The following is a 16,390-nucleotide window of genomic DNA, read 5'->3' on the forward strand; positions in this document are numbered from 1 at the left end:
AGGTAAATTTGCCATCAGCATGGCTGTTGAGTTATCTTCAAACCTTGATGTGTGTGAATAAACTAAAAAGCTTTTAACAGAAGAAAATTCCAAGTTTTTGCTTAAGAGATTCTAATCAGTACATGTTTCCATGCTAAAACTAGTTTTGAGGTTTTCAGATGTCCGGACTCGCCTCTCTCCAGCATTGCCTTCTGGATACCTGTGGCAGGGATGAAACAAAAGCCAGCCTCTGCCTTTGAAGACCTATAATCCAGACCAACTGGAGATCCCTGACTGACTCATCTGAGCTCCACTTCTCTTCCAAGCACACCTGGCCACCAGGTGACTAACCACAGTCTCCTCACTTTGTGTCACTACAACCATCACCCCGATAAATACTGTGCATTCTCCATTGTCTGGTGTTCTGTGATGTAAACTAACAGACAGAATAGAAACTAGTTCAGCTATCCACTTGAGAGTCTAAATAAGTACCACCAAGAAGTAAAAGTGATTTAAAGAATCATTTAATCAACTCGTCTCTGTAGAGTTGAAATTTTTGGAAGTGGAGCCCGTAGTTTTTGACAAAGCAGTAACTATGCAAGGAAATAACAGAGAGGAAGCCAAGCATCTCACGTGCACTCTGGATGGCCTTATCTTTATTTGGCACTTCCCCTCAAGTTTCAAATTGAGTGCTTTAAGATTTTATAACCTGAAACAGGAAGAAAGGTCTAACTGTTTCTTCAATCATGGTTCCTTGTTCACTGAGGGGAGCTTTATATCAAAACCTGAACCAGATGTCTGAGAAACTGGTTGTTCACTTTTTCCTTCCTCCCTGAACTAAATCACTAAGTTATGGTGACATTCAGGTAAGTTTGTTGCACAGTTTGCCAAAGTTATGGAAAAGGGCAGATCCAAGAAGCCATACCTATGGAAACCTATTTACCTCAGGCATCCCAGGACAAGATACAAGGTACCATTTATGATGTGCACATTCTTTATGAAGTAGCAGGGACTCAAATCTGTTGTCTACATAGTGCCCCATATGTCTTTTTTGCTCATATTGCATAGAGCTACTGTTCTTACAGTGGATGCCCTTTGAGTAGGGAAAATGGCAGCCTTGGTCCAAAGTCACAGACCATTTAACCTATGCTTCTCCCTGGAGAGATCAAATAGCATTCATTTTATGGTAATGATAATTATGATGAAACTAAAGATGATGTCAAAACTTTGTGATTGCAAATGCTAATTGTTTCAACACTTGGAGTAGACGAGATCATCAAAAAAGTTGTACTGAATTTGTGCTCACAAAATTGTTTACCAAGTCATGCAAAGAAAACTATGCAAGTAATTATTTAAGGTAATCCAGTGGCAGAGTTTTGACTGGGAAGTTTCCTTTGATGCTCGATTGTACATTTGTAGCACTATTGGGTGAAAACAGAAGGAGAAAGCTAGAGTTTCCCTTGTAGGTTTTGGGGTTTGTGGTGTTTATTCATAAGTGACAGTATTTTTTGAGAGGTTGGTAAACAAGTGCAAGTCAAAGTCCTAAAACTAAAATAGCAGTTTGATGATAAAACCTTCAGCCATAAGGCAATTCAAATAATAAGAAACTGATTAACCACTGAAAATGCACACGTTGAAGAACCTATTGCCATATAGAAGCTTGGTCTTGAGCCTGACTGTAAAAATGTTTATAACAACAAAAAAAAAAACTCATTCCTGTAAGGTTTTCTTTAACCCAGAAGTCACATCTTTACAAATTTCTGTGAGACCATACCCTATCTCATAAAGCATAATTATCAGTCTCTGATTTTGACTCTCATCCTTAACCTACTAAGTCATTCATGAATATGCTCTACATATGTAAATAACCACCACTCTTTGCTGCTCTTTTTTCTTTGGGTAAGATCGAAATTTGCTTCTTTAGAGTCTCATGATTTGATCTTTTCACAAACTTCCTCTGAAGTAAAATATATTGGAGCGACATTTGGTTTGAAACTCTTCCTCCCTATCATCCCTGTTTCTTTATATATAGAAGCATGGAATAGTTTATTACAAGAGGTCATTTTGCTTAAGTATCAGAAATAATAGAAAATGCAATTGCAGTGAAAGCGGTGAGCTGCCACTGTAATCACAGTGATTATAAATACTATTCCCTGGGTTGATATTTTAAACATCAGAAAGATAATCCTACTAACACTTCCAGGAAATTGGAAACATTTTCCTGAGCATTAGATCGTTGTCAAAGGCATCAGATCTAAATCACACATCCCTATGTTCGGGTGCAGAACCTAGCACATCTTAAGCTTGTTTACTATGAAGTCTAAAACCAAAATTCGCAAATGGAATAGAGAGACTGGAAAAGAGAGCAGTTGAATCTCTATATTTTTAAAGCTTTTCCAAGTACTGCTCTAAAGTCATTACAAGCAAATTAATGGAATAACTGGGCTTCAAAAAGAGTACACCAGCCTTGAAAATGGGAGGAAGACCCATTGGTCTTTATAACTGCACTACTGAACATATTATACCAAACGCAAGAGCACTCTACTTTTCTGGTGTAGCTATCAATATAAGCGGCAAAGGATGCTGATTTAAGAATAGGCCAGAAAGGAATTAACTTCTAGGCAATGAAGAAATGTTTTAAACACTCTAGTTTGCCATCTTCTTTCTTTGTTAAGAAATAGATTCTGTGCTAGTCATCACAATCAGAGGAGATGGTTTACAGGTCAGAAATTTGGTTATGAGAAGGCAATGTAGTTTGCCAAGAGCAATGAGCCTAGTGGGCGCCTGTGCACGCAGGGTCTTAGATGGAGAGAGCCCCAGGAAGTTGGAGGAATGAGATGCTGTCCTGGAGAACTGAGAGAGGTGGAGAGCGTGAGTGAGGAACAAAGCTCAGAGCGGGAAAGTGTAATGACTTACCTGTAACACTTTGGTCAAATTGTTAAACAGAGCTTGGCCAGCACTCACTTTGTATTTGACGCCTCTCACTGTACCATTTTTGCTTAAAATGTTGACTCGTCTCGTTCCAAAAGCCTTCTCACTGGCTGTCCTGGCTAATACCAGCAAGTCATCCTGTTCTTTCTCATGTTCGCTATCTTCTGGTCCACTGTGGCCGTTTGGCTGTCCCTCAGAGTCTCTGAGTCCGTCTACTCCACAGACACTGGCACATTCAGAATCCAGAGAGCCCGGGGGTTGTCCATCTTCATAGACTTCTTTCAGAACTCTCCCACTGTGAGACGAGGCAATCCGAAACCGGACTTTCCGCGGCCTGTCACTTTCTGCCTTTGTCTCTCTTTTTAGCATGGTCACCTCCACCCACATGCACAGTTTAAACCATTATGGATCTGCTGTCAGTTCATCCCTTGGCCACAGCAACACAGCAGAGCTGACTTCCAAAGACGGCAGCTCTCCCGTGGCTCTAAGAGTGAAAGAAAAGAGGATGCCCAAGGGCATGCGGTGTGCCTTGGCTATCAATAATGCATGTGCATGTGTGCTATGGTTACCATTAAACTAAAACCTGCAAAACGATCCCAGCCCTTAAATATTAAACATGCAGGGTGGGCTCTGACAGAACAAGTGCAAGAAAGTGGCCTGAGATGAGACAGACAGTAAGCATGCGACAAGGATGTAAGGGGCTTGAATGTCAAAGCAGATGATGGGTGTCGAAAGGATCTTAGCAGAAACAACTCCACAGTAACTCTATTACTGCCTAGAATAGTGGTCTGAAATAAAACGTAGAATCAAATGTGTGCCCTAAGTGCTAGTTTCTTCTCCCACTCTCTCCAGGCAATCTTTCAAAGGGACAGTGAGTGTGCTCGATGCCTGCAGAAACCTGCAGGGTTAACTCTAGTTAAGTAGCTGATGAGACTCCGATACCATTGCGTAGGCAAATTTTCAACACGTTTTTGGTAGTACTTTGCTAAAGGTAATCTTTCACACTACGAAAGAAAGAACTTCAGGTTGGTCGGTCGTGTTCCTACTTCTGCTAGGAGGGAGTGTTCTCTTCGACACAGGGAGGGGTTTGGAAAGGAGATGTGGAATGATGAAGGAAGAATGGAAAATCCTCCAAGTCAGCCAGATCAACAACAGCCATCCAAGCGATGGGCACTGATAGATGCTCCACCCAGTCACTCCTGCATAGAGACGGCCCTCTGCACCTGCCTGGTGTGTTTTCTACCCCTCTGGCAAACATCCAAGAAGCTTTTTAAAGTTGTCAGATTGTGTTGAAATGTTGCTAGTGAGTGTGGTAAGCTAACTGAATACCTAGAAAAGAGGAGAATCAACTAACCCACAGTGCATTTTAAAGTCAATTGTTTATGTTTTTGCTTTTAAGGACAAGAGTAATCAAGTGCCAGCTTTGGCCAATAAGAAATGAACAAAAGTTATTAACCCCTTATGGTCCAAAACAGTTAAGACAGAGATTCTTCTGTCTGCAATTTCAAGAAATCGTCAGGCATATGCCCCCTTCCCATACTGGTTTGGTCACATCCAGGTAGTGTCCAGCAGCAACAACCACAATGAGTTCTTGAGTCCAGCAGTCCTGCCATGCCCAAAAACCACTGCTTTGCTGCTGGTCTCTCTGGCCTCCAGCTCCCGTCATCTTTCTTCTCCCTTTTCTGCAAAGGTCCCTGAGCCTTGCAGAGGGCATGTGGTACAGACGTACGCTGTATGGCTGAGCACTCCATGGTCACTTACTCTCCGCTCTTTGACCAGCTGTGCGTTTCTACTCTAACTACCACCCGCAACATGTAAAATAATCTTCTCTTATGAGGTCTGAGAACTGTACTAACCTGTGGGAAGTGTGGTATGGATTTATACGGTGGTTTGATATGTCCATTTATCAAAATAACAGTTGGCAGCTTATTCTTGTGGCCTGCAAGCTCCCCAACCTTGGGTTCTCGCAGTCCCATTAGCTGAGGTACTGTGGACAGTGGATGGCTTCTGGGGAAGGCAGATTCAGTGTCCTTTAAGGGTGAAGCTCCTGGTGGGTCACTCATGCTGCAGTTGGTTGGCCTCACGCTCAGAATTCCATGGACAGCAGAAATTGAAGTCAATGAGCTATTAAGTCAAAAACACAAAAAGTAGACGTGAAGTTGGAGGGATATCCGGATGGGAGAGGATCTGAGAGGAATTAAGGGAAGAGTTGGTAAATATGATCAAAATTCATTGTATGGAAGTGCCAAAGAATTACAGATCACTTATTAAAAGACTAAAACTAATACAGAGAGCCAGAGAGAATCAAAGGGAACTTTACAATCATCACTACTCTGCATGATTATGTATTGAGAAATTATAACATGCATATATAATATAATGTGTGTGCATCTATATATAATATATTAGACCACAGAGTCAAATACAAATTCATACTACATTTATTAACTTACTACATTTAATTTACTATATTATTATTACTACATTCATTATCTTACTCTTTTTAAAAATATTTATTTATTATGTATACAATATACTATCTGTGTATGCCTGCAGCCAGAAGAAGGCACCAGACCCCATTACAGATGGTTGTGAGCCACCATGTGGTTGCTGGGAATTGAACTTAGGACCTTTGGAAGAGCAGGCAATGCTCTTAACCTCTGAGTCATCTCTTCAGCCCCTATCTTACTGTTTTATACATAGAATATCTTTCTCTGCCATTATCTCTGAGAAACATAAATTTGATTTAATTATGCTAATATCTACACCTTCCCTATTTTCTACTGTACAGTCTAGAAAATCTGGACATTTGGGATGTAACATGCCTATTTTTTTGTATCACATAAGTATTCCCTCACTAAATTACCTGCTATGGCAGGATCTCTCTGAGCCTCCTGGACGCTCAGTTTGTTCTTAAAAGGGAGATGATTCATTTAAAATATTCATTTAAAACATAAACTATTAAACACACATGTGCATCCATGTACACATAACACATGCTTTGAAATGCATGTTTAACATGATCTAAAATTCCATCATTCTAATGAAGCATGTCTATCCTTCACATAAGTTTCTCACGCTAACAGAAATGTCTTTAGCATGATAAACTATATGCTTGATATATATTATTATAATCCACACCTGTCTTAAGCTAAAATAAAATCATACTGTTATGCTCAGTAGATAATTCTTTGCATTTTTTCGTTTACTCAGGTAATGAATATTCCATAAGTATCTCAAGCACTCCTCAAATATAAAACCTAGAATAGATGCAGTAAATATAAATATGTAAAACTATGGCATGTTTTCTTAGTTTAAAAATTGTCTCCAGTTAACCCAGAGTACTTTGTGTGTATATGAATGGCGTTGCCTTGAAATAATTGAGTTTCTTGTTTTTCAATATCTTCCTGTATACTCGGCAAGCTCATTCTGTTCAAAACTGGCCCCTGGCCACTGTGTGCCAACTGCCATTGTCTCACTCATCACTCATTTTCAAGGATCCATTTATTGTTCATCACACTTTAGTCCTTTTACAGCCTTGTATGCGCCATCCTCATGAATTTCTTGTACTTCTTTCATATGTACACTTGTGGTTATTCTTTTAAGCAACATTTATTGAACATCTACCATATCAGAATTTCTGGATCTAGTCTATAGAGGTGAATAAAATAGGCATTATACCCGTTTGGGGATAAACTCATATAATATAGAAATAAAAACAAAATAAAAATGTGAGACGAATTACAAAAAAAAAAGTAGATACAATTTGAAAGGATGTGGGAAAGAATTCTCCTGTAGATCAGGTAAAACTGATAAGTCTTTAGAAGGAGAAGGGGTTATGCTGGAGTCTATCAGTGGGTCACTGTACCAATCATGAGCTAGAACCTCAAAAGCTATGAACCACACAAACCTTTGTTCTTTGTCGTTATCTCCAGTACTTACGTAACAGACAATTAAGATGGGAACAAAATGCAGTTTCCCGAAACAGGTTTCAAACAAATGCGAGGGCCAAGTGAGGAAGCTTGGGAGGCCAAGTCCTTGCTTAGAATGGCCTCAGAGAAAGAGTAGAGTTTTCAACCCTTTGAAGAACAACAAGATTACCTTAGAGAGTATCCAATTAATAAACTTACATAACAGAAATCCCTAACTTAAGACAGACTTCTTATGCTATTTTTATGGCTGACATTTTTTAAATACTAAAATTTTAGCTTTTGTTACCTTGTACCAGTAAATGACACAAATCTAAGAAGAATAGCTAGCAGACACTAGGTTATTACAAATTATATTTCACAACTGCATTGTTTTCTTTTGATCCAAGAGCGTGATGCTAGAATGATGCCCCGAGACATTCTAATTCTATTAGCCTATCAGCGTTGCCAAGGTAACAGGGACTGTTGATACCACTGTCTGAGAAGAAGGTTAGAACTGGCAATGAGAGGCACATTAGAGAGGCAGCAAGCCGGGGGCGGAGGGAAACCCTTTGCTCATTTAGGGAACTAAAGATGTTTCTGCTCTTCTGTTAGGATTGCACTTTTGACTCTACAAATAAATGAGAAGAATTTTTTTTTAAAAAAAGAGTAGATGAATGAGAGGTACCCAAGAGAGGTCAGTAAGAAAAAAGTTTCTCTAAAGAGAAAGCATAATGGATAGGAATTATGAATTTTCTGATTGGGAAAGACATATCATGCCAAAAAAGATGTTGCTCATTCAACAGTCCCAAAATGACAGTTATGCAGCAAAGACGGTGAGGGCCACAAAGCACTAAGATAGATTTGTGTGACCCATTGGGATTTTATAAAATAATTCGACACACATTCTTTGCACATGTAAATCTAGAATTCTACTATAATTTGTCTTAATTAGTTCAGATCTTCTTTTTGGCATAGGGAATCTTTCCAGAATGATTCTGCCAGTCATGCTAGAAACAGTACCAGTCACTGACCATTTATGTTGACTACCAGAATGTGAAAATATTCATAAAGTACATTTGAGAAAATGCTTACTTTCAAGATATTGGGAATCTTAAATTCATTACAGAGAAAAGAGGCTGTTTGTTAATTAAGAAAAGTCCATTATCCCTGCATTAAACCAGCACGTTAGGATATGGGCCCCCACATCTTCAGTGTTTGTGTACTTTACATAAATTAATATGCACAGGGGTCACTACTGGTTTGTAGATAACAGATGCTTCCGTGAGCAGAGAGCGGGGACTATATTATACATTATTTTTCATGGTGCGGGATTAAGAAAGAATTCTGCTGAGAGAGTCCAGGAAATTTTAGAAATGTTATCACGAAACCTATCTCTTTTCTAAGGTTCAGCTGGTTTGAAGCCCAAAGGCTGTAGCTTTTACAGTTGAAGTTGGGCAAACTCGACAAACTCTGGAAATACACCTTGCCGCTTTAGAAACCAGAAAACAAAATGTGACAGGAAAAGGGCCATTTTTTACTATCTCTTCACAAAAGCTACATCTGTGATTTGCATTCGTGGGAACATTAGAAGACTGCCCCTCTTGGCACAGATGTTACAGCTTTGCAGGGTGGAGATCACAGCTGACATCTAGGCAACGTCAATCAGCACAAGTCAACAGGAGAATCAGGCCCCATGGGGCTAACCCAACAGATTGTTGGGGGCTTTTCATGCAAGATTAACTGAATTTCCTTTCATGAAACCATCATTGAGGTTTGGAGTTGAGAGACCTGAGGTCCTGCCTCTGTAATTTATGAATCGTATTCTCCCAGACCATGGAAGCCTTCAACATGTAGCTTTTGTTGCACCTATGTGAAAAGCTCCATCTAGTATGAAGTCTGTGAAGGACAGACCTTGGGAACTTAGGACTGAAGAGATATCCTAGCATGTTTCATCAATTGAAATGCTCTGATGTTTTGCTTTGTTTTGTTTTGTTTTCCATTTAACATCTCTGAGACTACTGCACACTAGGGTCTTGGATCCATCAGTGACAATCATGACATAGTTTGTCATTGCTGCCTCAAAACTCAAAAGGCATAGCTCGGGAAAATTTTCCGGAGACAATGCCAAAGCACATTTGTAAAAAGTGATACATTGCCACCAATGCTCTCAACTGCAGGTAAGACTGAGTTCACCATGTGAAAGAAATACACACACAAGTCCTGCTATCAGAGACACAGTCCAGAGGACTGTGACTTTAGGTGGGAACCCAGGGTCATTGCCTTAGGCAGTGTTACTATTGCCGTGATGAAACACCATGACCAAATAAACTTGGGGGGAAAAGGATTTATTCGACTTACACTTTCACATCATTATACATCGTGAAAGGAAGTCAGAATAAGAACTCAAGCAAGCCAGGAACCTGGATACAGGAGTTGAAGCAGAGGCAAGGGAGGAAATGTTGCCTACTGGCTTACTCATCATGGCTTGCTCAGCCTGCATTCTTCTAGAACCCAGGACCACCAACCCAGGGACAGCACCACCCACAACAGGCTGGGCCCTCCCCCACCAATCAATTAAGAAAATGTCCTACTGCTAAATCTTAAGGAAACATTTTCTCAGTTGAGGGTCTCTCCTTTCAAGTGACTCTAGCTTGTGTCAAGTTGACATAAAACTAGGTAGGACAGCCATCAAATCCACTCCTTTCACATGAATTCGACCTCATCTTTATGCTCAGAAGCTACACATGAGAGCAACCTATGTCTATAGACATCCAAATGGCTTCCATTTGTTTAAAAGGAAATTTTCAAGTGGCAAAACCCTTTCAGATGACAATAAAATCTATGCCACCATTAAGTTAGCAGCACGCTGACTTTCATTTTTATTGATTCATATAATAAGGTTGCATCTTCCATACTAAACTTCAGATGCTATTGACTGCTGTCAGCATCTTTAGATTCGGCAAAATGTGGGTATGTATCACAATGCTTCCCATCATTCAGAGGGACCAACAAGAAAGACCCTGTTGATCAAAAAGGAAATATTTCTAACATTCTGTCAGGAACTCATTATGGTCCAGAGGACCAGTATCCATTTTCTTTTCTATCTCCATGGAAACCACTGCGCTATCTAATAAAGTGGTCCTCCGAGAAGCATCCAGAATTTTCTTCTCTTCTTTCACTTTGTCCACTAATTCTTCCTCCTCTGCCCCTCATGCATCCCTCCAGGGTCCCAGATTTATTCGGTTGTGACTCTGTATAAAAAGTCATAAAACTTGGTTCCTTATCCTCCAGGAGAACTGACTCAGGTCTTACTGATATTTTAGGATAATTATCTCAGAAACTACCCAAGACATGCCTTTGTCAGCACTGATGGTATCTTATCGTATAAATGTAAGGGCTTGTGAAGGAGTCCTCTCTGGCTAGGATGAGGATGGGAAGGGATGAATTGTAGGAACTACTAGAGAATGCTTCCTGCTGCTTTATTTCAACTTAAAATATTCATGAGACTTGGAAATTATAAAGAAAACTTGAGAATTCAAAGAAAACTTGAGAATTCAAAGAAAACTTGATATTACAAAGAAAACTTGATATTACAAAGAAAACTTGAGCTAAGTGATTTAATTTCTTGCTAATTTTTACATGGACTGATAGAGTGAAGGACTTTTGAAGTACATTGGCTTAGCTTTCGTTGGAGGAAAATAAGTTACCATCAGTAATGGTCCTTCACATGTTTAAAAGTGTTTGAGTCTCATGAAGTTTACTGACAGAGGAATCTGACTTGATTTTTAAACTAAAAAGTATTGTTACTTATGAGTAGATTTATCTGAATTTATTATGTTTATGTGTACTCAATTATAATAAGATGTTAAGAAGGTTACAAAGACATGCGTAGATAGTTTATATTATAATATAAATTATATCATCTAAAACAATCATCACAACGATAGTAAAGTAAATCTAGGCAGTTAACACCGAAATAGTTACTATACAGATTCTAATGAGGTAAAACTTTTTATTTATTGTTTCTCCCCTTTTATCATATATTATCCTAAGAAACAATGAAATCAAAGTCCCATGTCAATCAGAAAAATCCTAGCATCCAGCTTTTTATATTTTTACTTTCCCTATTATAAAGCCCTTCTCTTCATTTCTTTGATCAATTCATTTATTCAGTCAATGTTTTCCAAGCATACTTTATGCATCTAACAGGTCCCTAGGTAGACCCAGCACACAGATGACAAGCCCAGTGCTTGCCCAATGCAGCAAGAGCCTGCTCTATGTCTTCCTTCTCCAGCCCATCAGGAAAAATACCAGCACAGGGCTATTAAATTGTATTTAACCTCCACGAGCTCCTAGGATATCCACAGTCACTCATTAAAAGAATGATGCTGCCTGGCGGTGATTGCACACACCTTTAATCCCAGCATTTGGGAGTCAGTGGCAGGTGGATCTCTGTGAGTTTAAGGCCAGATCTACAAAGAGAGTTCCAGGACATCTAGGACAAACCTGTCTCAAAAAACAAAAACCAAATAACAACAACAAAAGAAGAATGCTTACAAAAGTAGTATTTATGTGTAATACATTTCTTCATTCTGTAAAGTACACAAGGAAAAAAAAAGACGAGGCATTTCCTGGTTCATAGTCTGCTTGAAACATCTTGTTAAAGAATGTATTTGTCCTTCATAAATAGAGTATGCTATCCACATACAGACCATCGTATGTTGGAGGAAAAAAGTCTATTGTCAAGCAAATATTTCCACAGAAAGTTATTCCATCTTTCTCAGAATTTCCCTATTCTCTCTAAAAGTCAAAGTTTCATATCAGTGCAGAACACCACTCTAAAAGGAAGGGAGGGTGGGAAAGAGGGAGTTACAATCAGCCAATTAGCTTCCTTCCCCTATAACATGGAATTCTGAATCCTTTTTATATTTATAACCTTGCACTCTACACAGAGAACACTGACGGTAAAGGTTCAAAGAACTGAAGTCCATGCATCTGTGTAACTTTGTGGAACGACTCTCTCTTCACCTCAGGTACATTGAACAGCATGTCCGTGATAAGTTCTTCAAAGCTGATTTTCAGCAGGCCACTCATTGGTCTAAAAGAACCACCCTGGCCCTGGAAGAATTTTATCAGAGACGGTGTGAGAAAACAGGACTAGTTGAGAGGCCCATCAAGCAGCTGAAAATACTGAATCATTACAGAATGAATGTAAATATTGGGTTAGTCTGCCTAAACTTCATGAGGAAAGCTACAAAAACACTTGATGCATGTAAACAAAATCAATTAGTAAAATCGGGACTTTTTAAAAATGGCATTTTAAAATTACATTAATTTTTGAGCTTTTTTTCCTTGTATATTTTCAAATACAGACTGTATCGTTGTAGCTGATAGAATATTGGTATTTCTTAGAACTGTTTTCCCATCACATCTACAGAGATATAAATTACAAACATTAAAATATACCCTTATAATACTACATATGGATGAGTTTGAACAAAAGTCCAATTTTTAAGAGACTTACTACTACCGGCTTTTTGCCAAAACCTGGAGTTTTTTTTTTTCCTTTACATCCAAAGACTTTTAAACATTACTCAAAAATTTACACTCACTTCAACTTGAATTTTATAATACATCATTTGGAGTCTTGAAAATTAATTGCTTCAATAAATGCTTCCATAGCTACAAATAGGAGAGCATTCTTTATTTCTGCATGTGAAGAAAATGTCCTGTTGACAGTGAAAAAGCAGAAAGCTTAACATCTTCTTCTTCCATGAATTTCCTTTCTAGACCTTTTTTTCTGGGTATTATTTGAACCATCTTGAATGTATAGCATGCCAATACTTCATGTATTTAAAATTCTGTCATTCTAACGAGAGTCACAATTTCTAATTCATTCCTGATTTTCTTTGCTCTACCTGCCGTGGTAATTTCAAGGGTCTAGGCAAGCTTTTGGAGAAATCAAGAGTAGAGACACACAACTATCCAGGCATATGGCATAAAAGTAAGGCTGAAAGGTCATACAAATGAGCTGTTGGTACCCTACCAACACAGTATAGCTATGGTGGACACAGGATGATGGATGTGTTATGAGGTCACCCATTCAGACAGTGCATGATAGCCCCATAGCTGCTGAGATGTTGTCCCTAACTACACTGGTGTCAGCTTGTAGCCTACACAGAAATCAGACATCCCGACCCCAAATACATTAATTTATGTGCACAGCTTTGAGTGCAAGAGTCCCGTCTGCCTGCCCAATTGCTTTCGAAAGTATTCTTCATACTTATGTTTGCTCTGAACTTCCCAGTGAAGCCACAGAGCGGTCAAGCAGGCAGCTTCTGTGGTTGAATTCTCTTCTGTCACGTCAGGAGATTGCAACCAAGCCTTAATAATGTTCTGTGTAGCCCATGGAAACATCAGCTGTCCCGAAAGCCCGGCTAGCTCGTCATTCCAGGCATGTGCTCAGAATGGATCAAAGTCGGCCCAGTTTAGGCTGCAACCATGAATACTCCACGGGGGTCTCCGCTAGTGGCCTCAGGAAGCGAGCCCTCACCTGGAGTTCTGTCCATCATTGGATTTCCTACATCTGATAGAAAGACCTGCAAAGACCCTTTGTGTTGTGCTGTAGGCTAGAAGATAAGCAACGGTGGTTGAAAATACCATCTTTTATTTATTTATTTATTTATTTATTTATTTATTTATTAAAAATTTCCACCTCCTCCCCACCTCCCTTTTCTCTCTCCCTCCCCACCTCCCCCTCCCTCTCTAATTCTAAGAGCAGTCAGGGTTCCCTGCCCCGTGGGAAGTCCAAGGTCCTCCCACCTCCTGGTTTGTTTGGATGAAAATATCATCTTGAGAAGAATTTTTTTGTTTGGTTGGTTTTGTTTGGTTTGATTTTTAGTTTCATTTTTTGATAGCATACTGAGTCCAACCAGTGCTGTCCATACGTGCGTGGATGTGGGACATCCACTGTGGCAACAGAAAACCTATCAGTGGCCACATCCTTCCCTTCCCAAGCGGGTACCACCTCCCAGTAGCTCCGAAGTGAGGCCTGGGACCTGGAGATTGCTGCTACTTTAAGTACATTTCTAGTTTCCTTCTTTCTGTCCTAGAATCTGTGACTCCAAGCTTCCCAGGAGACCCAATTCATTATAAAGTGATGGTGATAAATTTTGCCTTTTTTTCTTGCTGTCTTTTCTAAGAGACGCTCACATGCTGTGTGTGTGTCTCATACACCAACCTAATGACTACATCTGCAAAACATCTCCCACGCCTGCGACTCAGGATCATTGTAGAAGAGGGGGTAGAAAGGTTGTGACAGTCAGAGGATTCAGATGTCTTCTTCTGGCAACATCAGAAGCTACATCCAGAAACTTTCACAAACACAACTATCTAAAAATGAGCTAAGCCAGGATAATGAAAATGCTATGGTAATAAATAAAATCAGAAGAGCAAAGCTAAACCAATAGAGGTCAGGCAGTGGTTTCACACACCTTTAATCCCAGGATTTGGGAAACAGAGGCAGATGGATCTCTGTGAGTTGAAGACCACCCTGGGTTATATAAGATCAACACTGAAACAAATCTAGGTGGTGGTGGCCTATACTTTTAACCCCAGCACTAGAGGAATATAAAATGGGAGGAGAACGAGGCTTAGTTTGCTTAGTCTGCTTAGGCTGTTTAGTCTGGTCTGTGGTTGCCCGGCCTTGGTATATATATACACATATATATATGAAATAGATATATATATGTGTGTGTGTGTATGTGTGTGTAAATATATAAATATAAAAAACAATTAAAAAAAGAGGCCATGAATCTGAAAGAGAGCAAGGAGGAGTATATGGGAAGGTATAGAGGGAGGAAAATGAGAGGAAATTATATAATTATAATCTCAAAAAATAAAAGAAATATTTATTTCTTAGTTTATTTTATACTTATAAATGATACTTCGCTCCCAGCAGGCTCTTGTTTGATGTCCAGATCGCACGTGGAGAGGTCCTCACAGGTTCTCTCAGCAGATTTCCTCCTGGCTCTCCTTTTGTGCATTCCCTGGCTTCCTTCTTGAACCACGCACTTAGTTTTTGTGGACCTTGTTAGTATTTGTGAGCTCAGAAATTCACTCTCTGTTCCCTGTTTTGAGCACTAGCTCGGTGTTTTATAGATTGTGCAATCTCCCGGGATCTAGAAATCCATTGCATCAGTGTATCCTAGCCTGAATTCCCTGCTAGTAAAGAACTGAATAATTTCTGGTACTTTAAATGACATTCAACAGTCAGTGAGCACAACAGAAGGAATATGGACTATGGACTTAGGAGCCAACAGTCCTTCATTCAAATGCTAGCTGAGTCAAAGTACACGTTTTTTTCAAGTCTTATCCTGAATATAGTTTTTGTGGTAGGGTGTTTTGTTTTGTTCTAAACATTATTTCTAATCAGAAGAAACTGTCATTCCTACACGTCAAAATAATTAGAGTATAAATAATGCCACACAGATCTACCTAGCAGCATTGTGCCTTTCTCACAAGTGAGCAAGAAAGAGGTTGTAAATACTTAGTAAAGGTATTTCCAATGAACAATGTTCTGTAATTTTGATGAATTGCTACTGTCGCTATTTAACACACTGTTTTTGTGCCCACAGCTATTTTATGATGAGAAAGAAAAGGACTTAGGGAGACAGAAAAAGCATGAACTCCCCATTATAGTTTAGATATGAAATGCCTCTCCAAAAGGCTCTTTTAGTAGAGATATTCACTCCAGTTAGCAGCATTACTAAGAAATGAGTAGATACTGGGAACATTAACCTAATCAATGAATTAATCCATCAGTGTATGCATGGCTGAATTAACTTTTAGGAGATATGATCAAGGTGGAAGAAATATATCACCAAAGCATCACTAATGGCATGCCCCTGAAGAGTACATATTATCTCTGTCCCCATCTTATCTATGTATCTATGTATGTATGTATCTATCTATCTATTGATCTATGTATGTATCTATCATCTATCTATCTATCCATCTATCATCCATCTATCATCTATCTATTATCTATGATTTCCTTTTCCAGCAGATACACTTGTACTGATCCTTCCACAAAGCAAGCAGCGTTGCCGTGGACTGAAGTCTCAGAAGGTGAGTCAAAAATCAACCTTTTCTCCAATGAAATAGTTTCTCTTGGGTATTTTTTTCACAATAATGAAAGCTCCCTGGACCGTTTTTTTTCCAGGACACATAGAGGATGGGTGGCCACATGAGAGGAGATACAGGTCATCACAAACTGAACTGACAGTGAGAGTAACCCAGGCCCTATAAGAACACTCCGAATCAGAGATACACAGAGGAGACAAGAGGCAAACTCGGAACAGAGATGCAGCAGCCCCCCCCAACCTAGGCAGACGTCATCAGGCTTGAGATGAGCCAAATCACTGGCTAGAAAGTGCTTCCTTAAGTGGAGCCACAGTTGAGTCCAGCCTGTCAAAGAGCAGCACAACCTCACAGAGTGAGTCCCTTTGCTCCGCCCACAGTTTGCAAAGGGCTTCCGACTGGCTCTCCACCCACGGTCCCATGTGAAT

The 16,390-nt window shown here is 39.5% G+C and overlaps 1 protein-coding gene across 1 annotated transcript in view; it reads right to left on the reverse strand.

Moving 5' to 3' along the window:
• Grxcr1 (glutaredoxin and cysteine rich domain containing 1) overlaps positions 1-3,279 on the reverse strand; it is a 131,036-nt gene extending 127,757 nt beyond the window's left edge. Inside the window, exon 1 of the mRNA XM_048415286.3 lies at positions 2,896-3,279. Coding sequence (XP_048271243.3) covers positions 2,896-3,279 — 384 coding nt within the window. The remainder of the gene's footprint in view (positions 1-2,895) is intronic.
• Positions 3,280-16,390: the final 13,111 nt, after the last annotated feature.

This window comes from Myodes glareolus, chromosome 8 (assembly GCF_982192425.1).
Source record: "Myodes glareolus chromosome 8, mMyoGla1.1, whole genome shotgun sequence".
Taxonomy (NCBI): Eukaryota; Metazoa; Chordata; class Mammalia; order Rodentia; family Cricetidae; genus Myodes; species Myodes glareolus.